The 19,323-nt window shown below is 54.8% G+C and overlaps 1 protein-coding gene across 1 annotated transcript in view; it reads right to left on the bottom strand.

Moving 5' to 3' along the window:
• Positions 1 to 18,227, bottom strand: part of LOC147094642 (seizure protein 6 homolog) — a 76,198-nt gene extending 57,971 nt beyond the window's left edge. Inside the window, exons 1-3 of the mRNA XM_085974240.1 lie at positions 17,835 to 18,227; positions 17,114 to 17,304; positions 13,041 to 13,167 (exon numbers count right to left, since the gene is read on the bottom strand). Coding sequence (XP_085830366.1) covers positions 13,041 to 13,167; positions 17,114 to 17,304; positions 17,835 to 18,095 — 579 coding nt within the window. The 5' untranslated portion in view covers positions 18,096 to 18,227. The remainder of the gene's footprint in view (positions 1 to 13,040; positions 13,168 to 17,113; positions 17,305 to 17,834) is intronic.
• Positions 18,228 to 19,323: the final 1,096 nt, after the last annotated feature.

Raw genomic sequence — 19,323 nt, 5'->3', positions numbered from 1 at the left:
TGTGACCGAGACAAGCAAGGCAGTTTAGTTTAGTTTCAGTTTCGTTCTAGATGCATCACTAGCAGGGTGTCTCCTGAAATGCTGCATAAAGAGTTGAACAGGCTTTAGATTAAAACTCATTCTCTTTCATAAATGTCTCGTCATTGAACCCACAAAGAAATCAATACAAGGGGCACGGAGAGAGGGACAGAGAGAGAGCGAGAGAGAGAGAGAGACAGAGAGAGAGAGAGAGAGAGAGGGAGAGACAGAGAGAGAGAGAGAGAGAGAGAGAGGGAGAGACAGAGAGAGAGAGAGAGAGGGAGAGACAGAGAGAGAGAGACAGAGAGAGAGAGACAGAGAGAGAGAGACAGAGAGAGACAGAGACAGAGAGAGAGAGACAGAGAGAGAGAGACAGAGAGAGAGAGATAGAAACAGGGAGAGAGAGAGACAGCGAGAGAGAGAGAAAGCTAGAGAGAAAGTGAGAGAGCTAGAGAGAGTGAGAGAGATAGAGAGAGAGAGACAGAGAGAGACAGAGAGAGAGACAGAGAGAGAGACAGGAGAGAGACAGACAGACAGAGAGAGACAGAGAGAGAGACAGAGAGAGAGAGACAGAGAGAGAGACAGAGAGAGAGACAGAGAGAGAGACAGAGAGAGAGAGAGAGAGAGAGACAGAGAGAGAGAGACAGAGTGAGAGAGACAGAGAGAGAGAGAGAGACAGAGAGAGAGACAGAGAGAGAGACAGAGAGAGAGACAAAGAGGGGCATGGAGAGAGGGACAGAGAGAGAGAGAGTGAGAGAGAGAGAGAATTTGCAAAATGGGACAAACACCCAATTGAGATCCTACATGCAGAATTCTGTAAAAGTATCCTCCGGACTCAAAGGAAAACCATAAACAATGCATGCAGGGCAGAACTAAGCCAATATCCATTAATAATTACTATCCAAAAAAGAGCCACCAAATTTTGGAAACACCTAAAAATGAGCAACCCCCACTGCTATAATTACAAAGCCCTGAAATGCCAAGAGAGGACCATAAAGAAGAATACCCTCAGTCAACTAGTCCTGGGACTCAGTGAAGTAACTACTAACACTACTAACAATAACCAGCCCCAGGACAGTGACATCATAGCACAGAGAATTCGACCCAACACAATTGTCACTAAGCAAAAGGAAAAATACCTGTCATATTGGGCAGAAACAACAAAAACCCAAAACAAACTCAATTGCTACTTGGCCCTAAACAGACAATACAACATGGCTGAATACCTGACCATGGTAAAGGATAGCAAACTGAGAAAAACCTTGACAATGTACAGACTTAGTGAACATAGCCTGGCCATCGAAAAAGGCAGACACAGACAGACCCGGCTGCCAAGAGGGGACAGAATATGCTCTCACTGCAGTCAGGGAGTGGTGGAGACAGAGATGCACTTCCTCACAGCTTGTGGAAAATATCAGGGTATCAGGGAGAATTTCTACCCAAAATTCACAAAAATATGCCCTGAATTCAGAAATTTGAATGATGACCAAAAACTCCCATACCTACTAGGGGAACAGAGAAATTGTGTAACCTTAGCGGCACACTATGTTACAGCTTGCCATAAACAGAGGGACAACCATTAAACCTAACAAATGAGTATATACAAATTATACGAATGTGCATATACACTGTATGGATAGATCTGCGTTTATGTGTTCAACCATAAATGTTTTTCGATGCTTTGGCAACATAAGATGTACCTTGTCATGCCAATAAAGCGATTTGAATTGAATTGAATTGAATTGAGTGAGACAGCGAGAGAGAGAGAGAGAGAGGGAGAGACAGAGCGAGAGAGAGAGAGAGAGAGTGAGAGAGACAGCGAGAGAGAGAGAGACAGAGAGAGAGAGAGAGACAGAGAGAGAGAGAGAGAGAGAGACAGAGAGAGAGAGACAGAGAGAGAGCCGGGAACAGAGAGGATCCCCACGCACAACAACAATGTCGGAACTGCACCACTCATGTACTACAGGGGAACAGGACCACCCCCAACCAGACAGAGGGAGATGTGTTCAGAGCACACACAACACCACTGGCAGAGGCAATCTACTAAGAGACATAATGCAGGCGATCAGCAGCATCCACTCCCGACTTATGGACCAGAAAAAATAAGGACTAGTTGTTAGAAAAATTTGTAACTAATTATCCTCAGCATTTATAGACAATTGATATGTTCTTTTTTCCCCATTTAGACACGACAAACACATTTTACTATTTATCATATTTTAACCGATCATAGCATGAAACCCTTATATATATCAACCTGGAATATCCAAGGTCTACGCTCTTCTATGCTTGGCATGAAGAGTGAGACCACAGAGTTCCTAGATGAGATTAAAAATCTAGATATTATCTTTTTACAGGAAACCTGGTGTAGAGGAGAAGGACACACTGGCTGTCCCATTGGGTACACAGAGCTGGTGGTCCCCTCCAATAAATTGCCAGGAGTAACCCAGGGCAGAGAATCTGGAGGCATACTGATTTGGATCAAAGCAGAACTTAGGAGTTGCATTGAATTTGTGGAAAAGGGCAAAAACCACTTATGGCTAAAAATTAAGAGGGGCATCATCTCCAGCAGGAAAGATATTTTCATTTGCACACTCTATATCCCCCCGACAGATTCCCCGTACTTCAAAGAGGACACCTTCTCCAACATAGAGAGGGAGGTTATCCAATTCCAGGCCCAGGGAAATGTGTTGATATGTGGGGACCTCAACTCAAGAACTGGCGAAGAACCAGACTTCACCAACAATCACGGGAATAATTACATATTTGGGAATAACCATTTTGATCTCCCTTCCCATCCACACAGGCATAACTGTGACAAACAGACAAATACTAACGGAAAACAGCTCCTGCAGCTCTGTCGAAGCCTGGGTCTGTACATTGTCAATGGTAGGTTATTGGGAGACTTCCTAGGAAGATCGACCTATTGCTCACCTCTTGGCTTCAGCATCGTAGACTATATGATTACAGATCTAGACCCATCCTCTTTCAGAACATTCACAGTCAAACCACAAACAACACTGTCAGACCACAGTCAAATTACTGCATATCTTGAAAGGACAGAAACAACCAACACAGAAACACAACCCAGTAAGCTGTACAACATTAAAAAATCCTACAGATGGGCCAAAAACAGCACGGAAATATACCAGAAAGCAATTAGCAACCAAACAACTCAAGCTCTCTTGGACACCTTTCTGGAAAATACATACACACACAATAAAGAAGGCGTAAACCGGGCAGTGAATAACCTAAATAATATTTTTGATAATCTGGCATCAATGTCAAACTTGAAAGTTCGCAAGAACAAACCCAAAACAAAAAACTACGAAAAATGGTTTGACTCCGATTGCCAGAACATGAGGAAAAAACTCAGAAAAATATCAAACCAAAAACACAGACAACCAGAAAACGAGGAATTACGCCTTACTTATTGTCAGGCACTAACACAATACAAACGCACACTCAGAACCAAGAAAGAGCAGTATATTAAGAATACACTCATCTCCATTGAAGAATCCATTGATTCCAATTGTTTCTGGGACAACTGGAATACATTACACAAAAAACAACACAATGAATTGGCCATTCAAAACGGTGACACATGGGAAAACCATTTTGAAAAATTATACCAGAAAAACACACTAAGCCCAGAGCAATACCAAATATGCGAAAAACTGGCAAAGCTAGAATCTGCCATAAAAGATAACCAAAACCCGATAGACACCATAATATCTGAAAAAGAGCTGATTGAAAAACTCAAGGACCTGCGACCAGGAAAGGCTTGCGGGGCAGACGGCATCCTAAGCGAGATGATTAAACACACGGACGATAAAATGAGATTGGCTATACTGAAACTCTTCAACTTGGTTCTGAGTGTCGGTTACTTCCCTGATATCTGGAACAAAGGACTCATAACGCCCATATACAAAAGTGGGGATAAAGGTGACCCAAATAACTATCGAGGCATCTGTGTAAACAGTAACATGGGAAAGGTTTTCTGTAGTATCATAAACAAAAGACTTATAAACTTCCTTGAGGAGCACAATGTCTTGAGTAAAAGCCAAATTGGATTCCTGCCAAACTATAGAACATCAGATCATATCTTCACCCTACAGACCCTAATTGACAAACACGTCCATCAAAACAAAAGCAAAATCTACGCATGCTTTATAGATTTCCAGAAGGCTTTCGATTCCATCTGGCACGACGGTCTATTCCTGAAACTTATTGAAAGCGGGGTAGGGGGAAAAACATATGATGTAATTAAATCAATGTATACAAACAACAAATGTGCAGTTAAAATTGGAGACAAACAAACAAAATACTTCCCACAGGGGCGGGGGGTGACGCAGGGCTCGCCAATCTCACCGACACTCTTTAATATCTACGTAAATGAATTGGCAAAACTACTTGAACAATCTACAGCACCCGGCCTCACCCTATATGAATCCAAGGTTAAATTCCTCCTCTATGCAGACGACCTGGTTCTGCTGTCACCAACTAAGGAGGGTCTACAGCAGAACCTGGATCTGCTGGAATCAGTCTGTCAGACCTGGGCCCTGACAATAAACCTCCAAAAAACCAAAGTCCTCATGTTCCAACAAAGATCCAGACATCAGGGACCCAAAATAAATCTCACACTAGGAACAACTAAAATTGAACAAACCACTAACTACACATACTTGGGCATAAAAATCAGCTCTACGGGAAATTTCAAACTGGCTGTGAATGAACTGAAAGAGAAAGCAAGAAAGGCTTTCTACGCCATTAAAAGATCAATCCAAATAGAAATCCCAATTAGCATTTGGCTCAAAATTTTCAAATCAGTAATCGAACCAATTGCACTCTATGGCAGTGAAGTGTGGGGACCGCTAACACAACAAGAATTTGCAAAATGGGACAAACACCCAATTGAGATCCTACATGCAGAATTCTGTAAAAGTATCCTCCGGACTCAAAGGAAAACCGTAAACAATGCATGCAGGGCAGAACTAGGCCAATTTCCACTAATAATTACTATCCAAAAAAGAGCCACCAAATTTTGGAAACACCTAAAAATGAGCAACCCCCACTGCTATCATTACGAAGCCTTGAAATGCCAAGAGAGGACCATAAAGAATAATTCCCTCAGTCAACTAGTCCTGGGACTCAGTGAAGCAACCACTAACACTACTAACAATAACCAGCCCCAGGACAGTGACATCGTAGCACAGAAAGACCCAACACAATTGTCACTAAACAAAAGGAAAAATACCTGTCATACTGGGCAGAAACAACAAAAACCCAAAGCAAACTCAATTGCTACTTGGCCCTAAACAGACAATACAACATGGCTGAGTACCTGACCATGGTAAAGGATAACAAACTGAGAAAAACCTTGACAAGGTACAGACTTAGCGAACATAGCCTAGCGATCGAAAAAAGCAGACACAGGCAGACCAGGCTGCCAAGAGAGGACAGGATATGCTCTCACTGCAGTCAGGGAGTAATGGAGACAGAGATGCACTTCCTCACAGCCTGTGGAAAATATCAGGGCATCAGGGAGAATTTCTACCAAAAATTCTCACAAATACGCCCTGAATTCAGAAATTTGAATGACGACCAAAAACTCCCATACCTACTGGGGGAGGAGAGAAGCTGTGTAGCACTGGTGGCACACTATGTTACAGCTTGCCATGAACAGAGGGACAACCAGTAAACCTAAGAAAAGAGTATATATAAATAATGCGAATGTATATTTATACACTCAGGGATATACCTGTTTATACACTGTATGAATAGAACTGCGTTTATGTGTTCAACCATAAATGTATTTTGATGCTTTGGCAACATAAGATGTACCTTATCATGCCAATAAAGCAATTTAAATTGAATTGAATTGAGAGACAGAGAGAGAGAGAGACAGAGAGAGAGACGGGAGGAGAGATTCCCAGAGTCCCCGCGCACTCACGCATCGCGCTCTGATTCCCGTTCCCCGTGCACTCACACAGAGCACCGCGCTCTGATTCCCGTTCCCCGCGCACTCACACAGAGCACCGCGCTCTGATTCCCGTTCCCCGCGCACTCACGCAGAGCACCGCGCTCTGATTCCCGTTCCCCGCGCACTCACGCAGAGCACCGCGCTCTGATTCCCGTTCCCCGCGCACTCACGCAGAGCACCGCGCTCTGATTCCCGTTCCCCGCGCACTCACGCAGAGCACCGCGCTCTGATTCCCGTTCCCCGCGCACTCACGCATCGCGCTCTGATTCCCGTTCCCCGCGCACTCACGCATCGCGCTCTGATTCCCGTTTCCCGCGCACTCATGCAGAGCACCGCGCTCTGATTGCCGTTGCCCGCGCACTCACACTCCGCACTCTGATTCCCGTTCCCCGCGCACTCACGCACCGCGCTGATTCCCGTTCCCCGCGCACTCACGCAGAGCACCGCGCTCTGATTCCCGTTCCCCGCGCACTCACGCAGAGCACCGCGCTCTGATTCCCGTTCCCCGTGCACTCACACAGAGCTCCGCGCTCTGATTCCCGTTCCCCGCGCACTCACACAGAGCACCGCGCTCTGATTCCCGTTCCCCGCGCACTCACACAGAGCACCGCGCTCTGATTCCCGTTCCCCGTGCACTCACGCAGAGCTCCGCGCTCTGATTCCTGTTCCCCGCGCACTCACACACCGCGCTCTGATTCCCGTTCCCCGTGCACTCACGCTCCGCGCTCTGATTCCCGTTCCCCGCGCACTCACGCAGAGCTCCGCGCTCTGATTCCCGTTCCCCGCGCACTCACACAGAGCACCGCGCTCTGATTCCCGTTCCCCGCGCACTCACACACCGCGCTCTGATTCCCGTTCCCCGCGCACTCACACAGAGCACCGCGCTCTGATTCCCGTTCCCCGTGCACTCACACAGAGCTCCGCGCTCTGATTCCCGTTCCCCGTGCACTCACACAGAGCACCGCGCTCTGATTCCCGTTCCCCGCGCACTCACACAGAGCACCGCGCTCTGATTCCCGTTCCCCGCGCACTCACACAGAGCTCCGTGCTCTGATTCCTGTTCCCCGTGCACTCACACAGAGCTCCGCGCTCTGATTCCCGTTCCCCGTGCACTCACGCTCCGCGCTCTGATTCCCGTTCCCCGTGCACTCACGCAGAGCACTGCGCTCTGATTCCCGTTCCCCGCGCACTCACGCAGAGCACCGCGCTCTGATTCCCGTTCCCCGCGCACTCACACAGAGCTCCGCGCTCTGATTCCCGTTCCCCGTGCACTCACACAGAGCTACGCGCTCTGATTCCCATTCCCCGCGCACTCACACAGAGCTCCGCGCTCTGATTCCCATTCCCCGCGCACTCACGCAGAGCACCGCGCTCTGATTCCCGTTCCCCGCGCACTCACACAGAGCACCGCGCTCTGATTCCCGTTCCCCGCGCACTCACGCAGAGCACCGCGCTCTGATTCCCGTTCCCCGCGCACTCACGCAGAGCACCGCGCTCTGATTCCCGTTCCCCGCGCACTCACGCAGAGCACCGCGCTCTGATTCCCGTTCCCCGCGCACTCACGCAGAGCACCGCGCTCTGATTCCCGTTCCCCGCGCACTCACGCAGAGCACCGCGCTCTGATTCCCGTTCCCCGCGCACTCACGCAGAGCTCCGCGCTCTGATTCCCGTTCCCCGCGCACTCACGCAGAGCTCCGCGCTCTGATTCCCGTTCCCCGCGCACTCACGCAGAGCTCCGCGCTCTGATTCCCGTTCCCCGCGCACTCACGCAGAGCACCGCGCTCTGATTCCGGTTCCCCGTGCACTCACGCTCCGCGCTCTGATTCCCGTTCCCCGCGCACTCACACAGAGCTCCGCGCTCTGATTCCCGTTCCCCGCGCACTCACACAGAGCACCGCGCTCTGATTCCCGTTCCCCGCGCACTCACACAGAGCACCGCGCTCTGATTCCCGTTCCCCGTGCACTCACACAGAGCACCGCGCTCTGATTCCCGTTCCCCGCGCACTCACACAGAGCTCCGCGCTCTGATTCCCGTTCCCCGTGCACTCACGCACCGCGCTCTGATTCCCGTTCCCCGCGCACTCACACAGAGCTCCGCGCTCTGATTCCCGTTCCCCGTGCACTCACACAGAGCACTGCGCTCTGATTCCCGTTCCCCGTGCACTCACACAGAGCACCGCGCTCTGATTCCCGTTCCCCGTGCACTCACACAGAGCACCGCGCTCTGATTCCCGTTCCCCGCGCACTCACACAGAGCACCACGCTCTGATTCCCGTTCCCCGCGCACTCACACAGAGCACCGCGCTCTGATTCCCGTTCCCCGTGCACTCACGCACCGCGCTCTGATTCCCGTTCCCCGCGCACTCACACAGAGCTCCGCGCTCTGATTCCCGTTCCCCGCGCACTCACGCAGAGCACCGCGCTCTGATTGCCGTTCCCCGTGCACTCACGCACCGCGTTCTGATTGCCGTTCCCCGCGCACTCACACAGAGCTCCGCGCTCTGATTCCCGTTCCCCGCGCACTCACACAGAGCTCCGCGCTCTGATTCCCGTTCCCCGTGCACTCACGCAGAGCACCGCGCTCTGATTCCCGTTCCCCGCGCACTCACGCAGAGCTCCGCGCTCTGATTCCCGTTCCCCGCGCACTCACACAGAGCTCCGCGCTCTGATTCCCGTTCCCCGTGCACTCACGCAGAGCACCGCGCTCTGATTCCCGTTCCCCGCGCACTCACACAGAGCTCCGCGCTCTGATTCCCGTTCCCCGCGCACTCACACAGAGCTCCGCGCTCTGATTCCCGTTCCCCGTGCACTCACACAGAGCTCCGCACGTTGATTGCCGTTCCCCGCGCACTCACACAGGGCTCCGCGCTCTGATTCCCGTTCCCCGCGCACTCACACAGAGCTCCGCGCTCTGATTCCCGTTCCCCGCGCACTCACACAGAGCTCCGCGCTCTGATTCCCGTTCCCCGCGCACTCACACAGAGCTCCGCGCTCTGATTCCCGTTCCCCGTGCACTCACACAGAGCACCGCGCTCTGATTCCCGTTCCCCGTGCACTCACACAGAGCTCCGCGCTCTGATTCCCGTTCCCCGCGCACTCACACAGAGCTCCGCGCTCTGATTCCCGTTCCCCGCGCACTCACGCAGAGCACCGCGCTCTGATTCCCGTTCCCCGCGCACTCACACAGAGCACCGCGCTCTGATTCCCGTTCCCCGCGCACTCACACAGAGCACCGCGCTCTGATTCCCATTCCCCGTGCACTCACGCAGAGCACCGCGCTCTGATTCCCGTTCCCCGCGCACTCACACAGAGCACCGCGCTCTGATTCCCGTTCCCCGCGCACTCACACAGAGCACCGCGCTCTGATTCCCATTCCCCGTGCACTCACGCAGAGCTCCGCGTGTTGATTCCCGTTCCCCGCGCACTCACACAGAGCTCCGCGCTCTGATTCCCGTTCCCCGCGCACTCACACAGAGCTCCGCGCTCTGATTCCCGTTCCCCGTGCACTCACACACAGCACTGCGCTCTGATTCCCGTTCCCCGCGCACTCACGCAGAGCTCCGCGCTCTGATTCCCGTTCCCCGCGCACTCACACAGAGCACCGCGCTCTGATTCCCGTTCCCCGCGCACTCACGCAGAGCACCGCGCTCTGATTCCCATTCCCCGTGCACTCACGCAGAGCTCCGCGTGTTGATTCCCGTTCCCCGCGCACTCACACAGAGCTCCGCGCTCTGATTCCCGTTCCCCGCGCACTCACACAGAGCTCCGCGCTCTGATTCCCGTTCCCCGCGCACTCACACAGAGCACCGCGCTCTGATTCCCGTTCCCCGTGCACTCACGCTCCGCGCTCTGATTCCCGTTCCCCGTGCACTCACACAGAGCTCCGCGCTCTGATTCCCGTTCCCCGTGCACTCACGCACCGCGCTCTGATTCCCGTTCCCCGTGCACTCACACAGAGCTCCGCGCTCTGATTCCCGTTCCCCGCGCACTCACGCAGAGCTCCGCGCTCTGATTCCCGTTCCCCGCGCACTCACACAGAGCACCGCGCTCTGATTCCCGTTCCCCGTGCACTCACGCAGAGCACCGCGCTCTGATTCCCGTTCCCCGTGCACTCACACAGAGCTCCGCGCTCTGATTCCCGTTCCCCGTGCACTCACGCAGAGCACCGCGCTCTGATTCCCGTTCCCCGTGCACTCACGCAGAGCTCCACGCATTGATTCCCGTTCCCCGTGCACTCACACAGAGCACCGCGCTCTGATTCCCGTTCCCCGTGCACTCACACAGAGCACCGCGCTCTGATTCCCGTTCCCCGTGCACTCACGCAGAGCTCCACGCGTTGATTCCCGTTCCCCGTGCACTCACACAGAGCTCCGCGCTCTGATTCCCGTTCCCCGTGCACTCACGCAGAGCTCCACGCGTTGATTCCCGTTCCCCGTGCACTCACACAGAGCACCGCGCTCTGATTCCCGTTCCCCGTGCACTCACACAGAGCACCGTGCTCTGATTCCCGTTCCCCGCGCACTCACACAGAGCACCGCGCTCTGATTCCCGTTCCCCGTGCACTCACGCAGACGCACCGCGTTCTGATTGCCGTTCCCCGCGCACTCACACAGAGCTCCGCGCTCTGATTCCCGTTCCCCGCGCACTCACACAGAGCTCCGCGCTCTGATTCCCGTTCCCCGTGCACTCACGCAGAGCACCGCGCTCTGATTCCCGTTCCCCGCGCACTCACGCAGAGCTCCGCGCTCTGATTCCCGTTCCCCGCGCACTCACACAGAGCTCCGCGCTCTGATTCCCGTTCCCCGCGCACTCACGCAGAGCTCCGCGCTCTGATTCCCGTTCCCCGCGCACTCACACAGAGCTCCGCGCTCTGATTCCCATTCCCCGTGCACTCACGCAGAGCACCGCGCTCTGATTCCCGTTCCCCGCGCACTCACACAGAGCTCCGCGCTCTGATTCCCGTTCCCCGCGCACTCACACAGAGCTCCGCGCTCTGATTCCCGTTCCCCGTGCACTCACACAGAGCTCCGCGCGTTGATTGCCGTTCCCCGCGCACTCACACAGGGCTCCGCGCTCTGATTCCCGTTCCCCGCGCACTCACACAGAGCTCCGCGCTCTGATTCCCGTTCCCCGCGCACTCACACAGAGCTCCGCGCTCTGATTCCCGTTCCCCGCGCACTCACACAGAGCTCCGCGCTCTGATTCCCGTTCCCCGTGCACTCACACAGAGCACCGCGCTCTGATTCCCGTTCCCCGTGCACTCACACAGAGCTCCGCGCTCTGATTCCCGTTCCCCGCGCACTCACACAGAGCTCCGCGCTCTGATTCCCGTTCCCCGTGCACTCACACAGAGCTCCGCGCTCTGATTCCCGTTCCCCGCGCACTCACGCAGAGCACCGCGCTCTGATTCCCGTTCCCCGCGCACTCACACAGAGCACCGCGCTCTGATTCCCGTTCCCCGCGCACTCACACAGAGCACCGCGCTCTGATTCCCATTCCCCGCGCACTCACGCAGAGCACCGCGCTCTGATTCCCGTTCCCCGCGCACTCACACAGAGCACCGCGCTCTGATTCCCGTTCCCCGCGCACTCACACAGAGCACCGCGCTCTGATTCCCGTTCCCCGTGCACTCACACAGAGCACCGCGCTCTGATTCCCGTTCCCCGTGCACTCACACAGAGCTCCGCGCTCTGATTCCCGTTCCCCGCGCACTCACACAGAGCTCCGCGCTCTGATTCCCATTCCCCGTGCACTCACGCAGAGCTCCGCGTGTTGATTCCCGTTCCCCGCGCACTCACACAGAGCTCCGCGCTCTGATTCCCGTTCCCCGCGCACTCACACAGAGCTCCGCGCTCTGATTCCCGTTCCCCGTGCACTCACACAGAGCACCGCGCTCTGATTCCCGTTCCCCGTGCACTCACGCTCCGCGCTCTGATTCCCGTTCCCCGTGCACTCACACAGAGCTCCACGCTCTGATTCCCGTTCCCCGTGCACTCACACAGAGCACCGCGCTCTGATTCCCGTTCCCCGTGCACTCACGCACCGCGCTCTGATTCCCGTTCCCCGCGCACTCACGCAGAGCTCCGCGCTCTGATTCCCGTTCCCCGCGCACTCACGCAGAGCTCCGCGCTCTGATTCCCGTTCCCCGCGCACTCACACAGAGCTCCGCGCTCTGATTCCCGTTCCCCGCGCACTCACACAGAGCACCGCGCTCTGATTCCCGTTCCCCGTGCACTCACGCAGAGCTCTGTGCTCTGATTCCCGTTCCCCGCGCACTCACACAGAGCACCGCGCTCTGATTCCCGTTCCCCGCGCACTCACACACCGCGCTCTGATTCCCGTTCCCCGCGCACTCACACAGAGCACCGCGCTCTGATTCCCGTTCCCCGCGCACTCACACAGAGGTCCGCGCTCTGATTCCCGTTCCCCGCGCATTCACACAGAGCACCGCGCTCTGATTCCCGTTCCCCGCGCACTCACGCAGAGCTCCGCGCTCTGATTCCCGTTCCCCGTGCACTCACGCTCCGCGCTCTGATTCCCGTTCCCCGCGCACTCACGCAGAGCTCCGCGCTCTGATTCCCGTTCCCCGTGCACTCACGCTCCGCGCTCTGATTCCCGTTCCCCGCGCACTCACGCAGAGCACTGCGCTCTGATTCCCGTTCCCCGCGCACTCACGCAGAGCACTGCGCTCTGATTCCCGTTCCCCGCGCACTCACGCAGAGCACCGCGCTCTGATTCCCGTTCCCCGCGCACTCACACAGAGCTCCGCGCTCTGATTCCCGTTCCCAGCGCACTCACACAGAGCTCCGCGCTCTGATTCCCGTTCCCCGCGCACTCACGCAGAGCTCCGCGCTCTGATTCCCGTTCCCCGCGCACTCACGCAGAGCTCCGCGCTCTGATTCCCGTTCCCCGCGCACTCACACACCGCGCTCTGATTCCCGTTCCCCGCGCACTCACACAGAGCTCCGCGCTCTGATTCCCGTTCCCCGCGCACTCACACAGAGCACCGCGCTCTGATTCCCGTTCCCCGTGCACTCACGCAGAGCTCCGCGCTCATCAGCGCCGTAATCTTCAGCTGCATCATGGAGCGAGAGCTGAATCCGAGGGACAGATCCACACAGCTCAGCATCGTCCGCATGTTCCCATCGTACCACGTCTCACTGTGTCTGCCCAACAGGGAGAGGGGGAGAGGGAGGGAGGGGGCGAGAGAGGGAGGGAGGGAGGGGGCGAGAGAGGGAGGGAGGGGGCGAGGGAGGGAGGGAGGGGGCGAGGGAGGGAGGGAGGGGGCGAGGGAGGGGGTGGGCGAGGGAGGGAGGGGGGCGAAGGAGGGAGGGAGCGAAGGATGGAGGGAGGGAGGGAGTGAGGGAGGGAGGGGGCGAGGAAGGGAGGGAGGGGGGCGAGGGAGGGAGGGAGGGGGCGAGGAATGGAGGGAGGGAGGGGGCGAGGAATGGAGGGAGGGGGCGAAGGAGGGAGGGAGGGGACGAGGGAGGGAGGGAGAGAGGGGGTGAGGGAGGGAGAGAGGGGGCGAGGGAGGGAGGGAGGGAGGGGCGAGGGAGGGGTAGAGGGAGGGAGGGAGGGGGAGAGAGGGGGCGAGGGAGGCTGGGAGAGAGGGAGGGGGAGAGGGAGGGAGGGGGAGAAAGAGGGGAAGAGAGGGAGAGAGAGAGGGAGGAAGGGAGAGAGGGAGAGGGAGAGAGGGAGAGAGGGAGAGATAGGGACGGAGGGAGAGAAGGAGAGAGAGAGGGAGGGAGAGAGGGACGAAGGGAGAGAGAGGGAGACAGAGTGAGAGAGAGTGGAGAGCGAGAGAAAGGGAGAGAAGGGGGAGAGTGATAGAGAGAGGGAGAGAGAGAGGGAGAAGGAGAGAGGGAGAGAGAGAGGGAGGGAGAAGGAGAGATGGAGCAATAGAGGGGGAGATGGAGGGACAGAGGGAGGGGGAGAACAGAGGAAGGAAGATAGGCAGAGAGGGGGACGGAGATAGAGTGAGAGAGGGAGAGACAGAGAGAGCATCAGTGGAACCATTTGATCAACATTCACAGACCGCCCAGTACCCGTCCCCCCCAGCATCCTTTGTTACTGACTGTTTCTCTATTGAAATCGTTTTTGACAAATCTGTTGAGTTTTTAGAGAATGTATCTAGCAGGGTAGATAAAGGGGAACAAGTGAATGTAGTATATTTAGATTTTCAAAAGGCATTCGATAAGGTGCCACATAAAAGGTTATTACATGAGATTAGGGCTCATGGGATTGGGGGTAATATATTAGCATAGACTGACGATTGGTTAATAGACAGAAAACAGAGAGTAGGGATAAACGGGTCTTTTTCAGGTTGGCAGGCTGTAACTAGTGGGGTACCGCAAGGATCAGTGTTGGGCCTCAGCTATTTACAATCTATATCAGTGACCTTGATGAAGGGACCGAGTGTAATGTATCCAAGTTTGCTGATGATACAAAGCTAGGTGGGACAGTAAGCTGTGAGGAGAACATGGAGCCTGCAAAGGGATATAGATAGACTGAGTGAGTGGGCAGTAAGGTGGCAGATGGAGTGTAATGTGGGGAAATGTGAGCTTATTCACTTTGGTAGGAAGAATAGAAAAACAGAATATTTTGTAAATGGTGAGAAACTTTTAAATGTTGGTGTTCAGAGAGATTTGGGTGTCCTTGTACAGGAAACACAGAGTTAACATCAGATACAGCAAGCAATTAGGAAGGCAAATGGCATGTTGGCCTTTATTGCAAGGGGCCTGGACTATAAGAGTAAGGAAGTCTTGCTACAATTGTATAGGGCCTTGGGGAGACCACACCTGGAGTACTGTGCACAGTTTTAGTCTCCTTATCTAAGGAAGGATATACTTGCCTTGGAGGCGGTGCAACGATGGTTCACTAGATTGATTCCTGGGATGAGAGGGCTGTCCTATGATGAGAGATTGTGTAGAATGGGCCGATACTGTCGGGAGTTCAGAAGAACGAGAGGTGATCTCATTGAAACATACAAGATTCTGAAGGGGATTGACAGGGTCGATGCTGAGAGGTTGTTTCCCCCTGGCTGGGGAGTCTAGAACCAGGGGGCATAGTCTCAGGATAAGCACCCTGTGTTACTGACTGTATCTCTACTGATGTTAATCCAGCTCCCTCACACTGTCACTCAGTAACCCCTCTCCCCCAGCGCCCTGTGTTACTGACTGTATCTCTACTGATGTTAATCCAGCTCCCTCACACTGTCACTCAGTAACCCCTCTCCCCCAGCGCCCTGTGTCACTGACTGTATCTCTACTGATGTTAATCCAGCTCCCTCACACTGTCGCTCAGTAACCTCTCTCCCCCAGCGCCCCGTGTTACTGACTGTATCTACTGATGTTAATCCAGCTCCCTCACACTGTCACTCAGTAACCCCTCTCCCCCCCAGCGCCCTGTGTTACTGACTGTATCTACTGATGTTAATCCAGCTCCCTCACACTGTCACTCAGTAACCCCTCTCCCCCAGCACCCTGTGTTACTGACTGTATCTCTACTGATGTTAATCCAGCTCCCTCACACTGTCACTCAGTAACCCTCTCCCCCAGCACCCTGTGTTGCTGACTGTATCTCTACTGATGTTAATCCAGCTCCCTCACACTGTCGCTCAGTAACCCCTCTCCCCCCAGCGCCCTGTGTTACTGACTGTATCTACTGATGTTAATCCAGCTCCCTCACACTGTCACTCAGTAACCCCTCTCCCCCAGCACCCTGTGTTACTGACTGTATCTCTACTGATGTTAATCCAGCTCCCTCACACTGTCACTCAGTAACCCTCTCCCCCAGCACCCTGTGTTGCTGACTGTATCTCTACTGATGTTAATCCAGCTCCCTCACACTGTCGCTCAGTAACCTCTCTCCCCCAGCGCCCTGTGTTACTGACTGTATCTACTGATGTTAATCCAGCTCCCTCACACTGTTACTCAGTAACCCCTCTCCCCCCAGCGCCCTGTGTTACTGACTATATCTCTACTGATGTTAATCCAGCTCCCTCACACTGTTACTCAGTAACCCCTCTCCCCCAGCACCCTGTGTTACTGACTGTATCTCTACTGATGTTAATCCAGCTCCCTCACACTGTCACTCAGTAACCCTCTCCCCCAGCACCCTGTGTTGCTGACTGTATCTCTACTGATGTTAATCCAGCTCCCTCACACTGTCGCTCAGTAACCTCTCTCCCCCAGCGCCCTGTGTTACTGACTGTATCTACTGATGTTAATCCAGCTCCCTCACACTGTTACTCAGTAACCCCTCTCCCCCCAGCGCCCTGTGTTACTGACTGTATCTCTACTGATGTTAATCCAGCTCCCTCACACTGTCACTCAGTAACCCCTCTCCCCCAGCACCCTGTGTTACTGACTGTATCTCTACTGATGTTAATCCAGCTCCCTCACACTGTCACTCAGTAACCCCTCTCCCCCCAGCGCCCTGTGTTACTGACTGTATCTCTACTGATGTTAATCCAGCTCCCTCACACTGTCACTCAGTAACCCCTCTCCCCCAGCGCCCTGTCACTGACTGTACCTCTACTGATGTTAATCCAGCTCCCTCACACTGTCACTCAGTAACCCCTCTCCCCCAGCGCCCTGTGTCACTGACTGTACCTCTACTGATGTTAATCCAGCTCCCTCACACTGTCACTCAGTAACCTCTCTCCCCCAGCGCCCTGTGTTACTGACTGTATCTCTACTGATGTTAATCCAGCTCCCTCACACTGTCACTCAGTAACCCCTCTCCCCCAGCACCGTGTCACTGACTGTATCTCTACTGATGTTAATCCAGCTCCCTCACACTGTCACTCAGTAACCCCTCTCCCCCAGCACCGTGTCACTGACTGTATCTCTACTGATGTTAATCCAGCTCCCTCACACTGTCACTCAGTAACCCCTCTCCCCCAGCACCGTGTCACTGACTGTATCTCTACTGATGTTAATCCAGCTCCCTCACACTGTCACTCAGTAACCCCTCTCCCCCAGCGCCCTGTGTTACTCACTGTATCTCTACTGATGTTGATCCAGCTCCCCCTCACTGTCACTCAGTAACCCCTCTCCCCCAGTGCCCTGTTACTGACTGTATCTCTGCTGATGTTAATTCAGCTCTTACCTCTTCTGAGCTCCGATGTCCTCCTCGATGGGTACGGCAAGCATGGGCCGGATTCCGAGTCTCGAAAGCTTTTCAATGCTCCGCTGAATTTCAGGGCCTGATTCGCCAGCGACAAACTGGCCGTATGTCGAGGCTTTCATTATCCGGTCGAATAGCCGCCGCCCCATTAGCTTCCTGGCGATGCCCATCAACTATCGCAGAAAGGTAGAGTGTCAGACATATATCGCCCACTCTCCCCAGGGTATGGGTCTCCACTGGCACCGAATCTCCCCAGGGCACGGGCAAAGGTCGGCAACTCTCCGCGGGGTATGGGTCCCCGTGGGCACCGACTCTCCCCGGGGTATGGGTCCCCGCGGGCACCGACTCTCCCTGGGGTACGGGTCCCTGCGGGCACTGACTCTCCCCGGGGTATGGGTCCCCGCGGGTACCGACTCGCCCCAGTGTACGGGTCCCCGCGGGCACCGACTCTCCCCGGGGTACGGGTCCCCCACGGGCAGCGATTCTCCCTGGGGTACGGGTCCCTGCGGGCTCCGACTCTCCCTGGGGTACGGGTCCCTGCGGGCTCCGACTCTCCCCGGGGTACGGGTCCCCACGGGCTCCGACTCTCCCTGGGGTACGGGTCCCTGCGGGCTCCGACTCTCCCTGGGGTACGGGTCCCCACGGGCTCCGACTCTCCCCGGGGTACGGGCTGGGCTTTTATTAACCTCTATATCAGACCCACCTTCATCGAGTTGTTCACCAGTCGCGGGTAGGAGCAGAGCCTGAACACGAAGAGGGCGCGAAGGATTTCGAAGGTCGGTTTGAGCTGAAAGACCCTCCCATCATCGAAGGAGAGGGGCTGCGCTCTGTCCTCTCCTGCTGTCCCAGGAGCCCTGGAGGACAGGGCCCGCGCTGGGAATGTTGGGACCTGGGAGAAAGTTCGGAGGGACTGAAGAGGAAGCTTATAAGAGCGACTGAGGGTCGCAATCCACCCGGGTAGCATCTCTGATCGAGCTGAGGAACAGCAGGTAACGGGGAAGCCCAGACCAGACCGTATCTTTCCGAAGATTAACGCACAGTTCCGGACTTCTGGAACGTGTATGTTGAAGGCTTCAGGTCAGCCAAGAGGAACAAGATGGGCTGGAGGGTTCAGAGAGATGATATTTGCACAAATTCAGCAACGCTGGTTAATGATTCCCCAAATTAACCAGATCCCCATTGCATCAGATCAACTCGTGAGGTCATTCTATTCCACATCTGTCGGCCAAAATCGGTACCTCAAACACTCCCAGGGCAGGTACAGCACAGGTTAGATACAGAGTAAAGCTCCCTCTACACTGTCCCATCAAACAATCCCAGGGCAGGTACAGCACAGGTTAGATGCAGAGTAAAGCTCCCTCTACACTGTCCCATCAAACACTCCCAGGGCAGGTACAGCACGGGTTAGATACAGAGTAAAGCTCCCTCTACACTGTCCCATCAAACACTCCCAGGGCAGATACAGCACAGGTTAGATACAGAGTAAAGCTCCCTCTACACTGTCCCATCAAACACTCCCAGGGCAGGTACAGCACAGGGTTAGATACAGAGTAAAGCTCCCTCTACACTGTCCCCATCAAACACTCCCAGGGCAGGTACAGCACGGGTTAGATACAGAGTAAAGCTCCCTCTACACTGTCCCATCAAACACTCCCAGGGCAGGTACAGCACAGGTTAGATACAGAGTAAAGCTCCCTCTACACTGTCCCATCAAACACTCCCAGGGCAGGTACAGCACAGGTTAGATACAGAGTAAAGCTCCCTCTACACTGTCCCATCAAACACTCCCAGGGCAGGTACAGTAGGGGGTTAGATACAGAGTAAAGCTCCCTCTACACTGTCCCATCAAACACTCCCAAGGCAGGTACAGCACGGGGTTAGATACAGAGTAAAGCTCCCTCTACACTATCCCCATCAAACACTCCCAGGGCAGGTACAGCACTGGTTAGATACAGAGTAAAGCTCCCTCTACACTGTCCCATCAAACACTCCCAGGGCAGGTACAGCACAGGTTAGATACAGAGTAAAGCTCCCTCTACACTGTCCCATCAAACACTCCCAGGGCAGGTACAGCACGGGTTAGATACAGAGTAAAGCTCCCTCTACACTATCCCCATCAAACACTCCCAGGGCAGGTACAGCACGGGTTAGATACAGAGTAAAGCTCCCTCTACACTGTCCCATCAAACACT

The sequence above is a fragment of the Somniosus microcephalus genome, unplaced genomic scaffold (assembly GCF_052327205.1).
Source record: "Somniosus microcephalus isolate GS21.2 unplaced genomic scaffold, FLI_Smic_1.0 unresolved_chr1, whole genome shotgun sequence".
NCBI lineage: Eukaryota > Metazoa > Chordata > Chondrichthyes > Squaliformes > Somniosidae > Somniosus > Somniosus microcephalus.
This window is presented reverse-complemented; position numbering and strand designations above follow the sequence as displayed.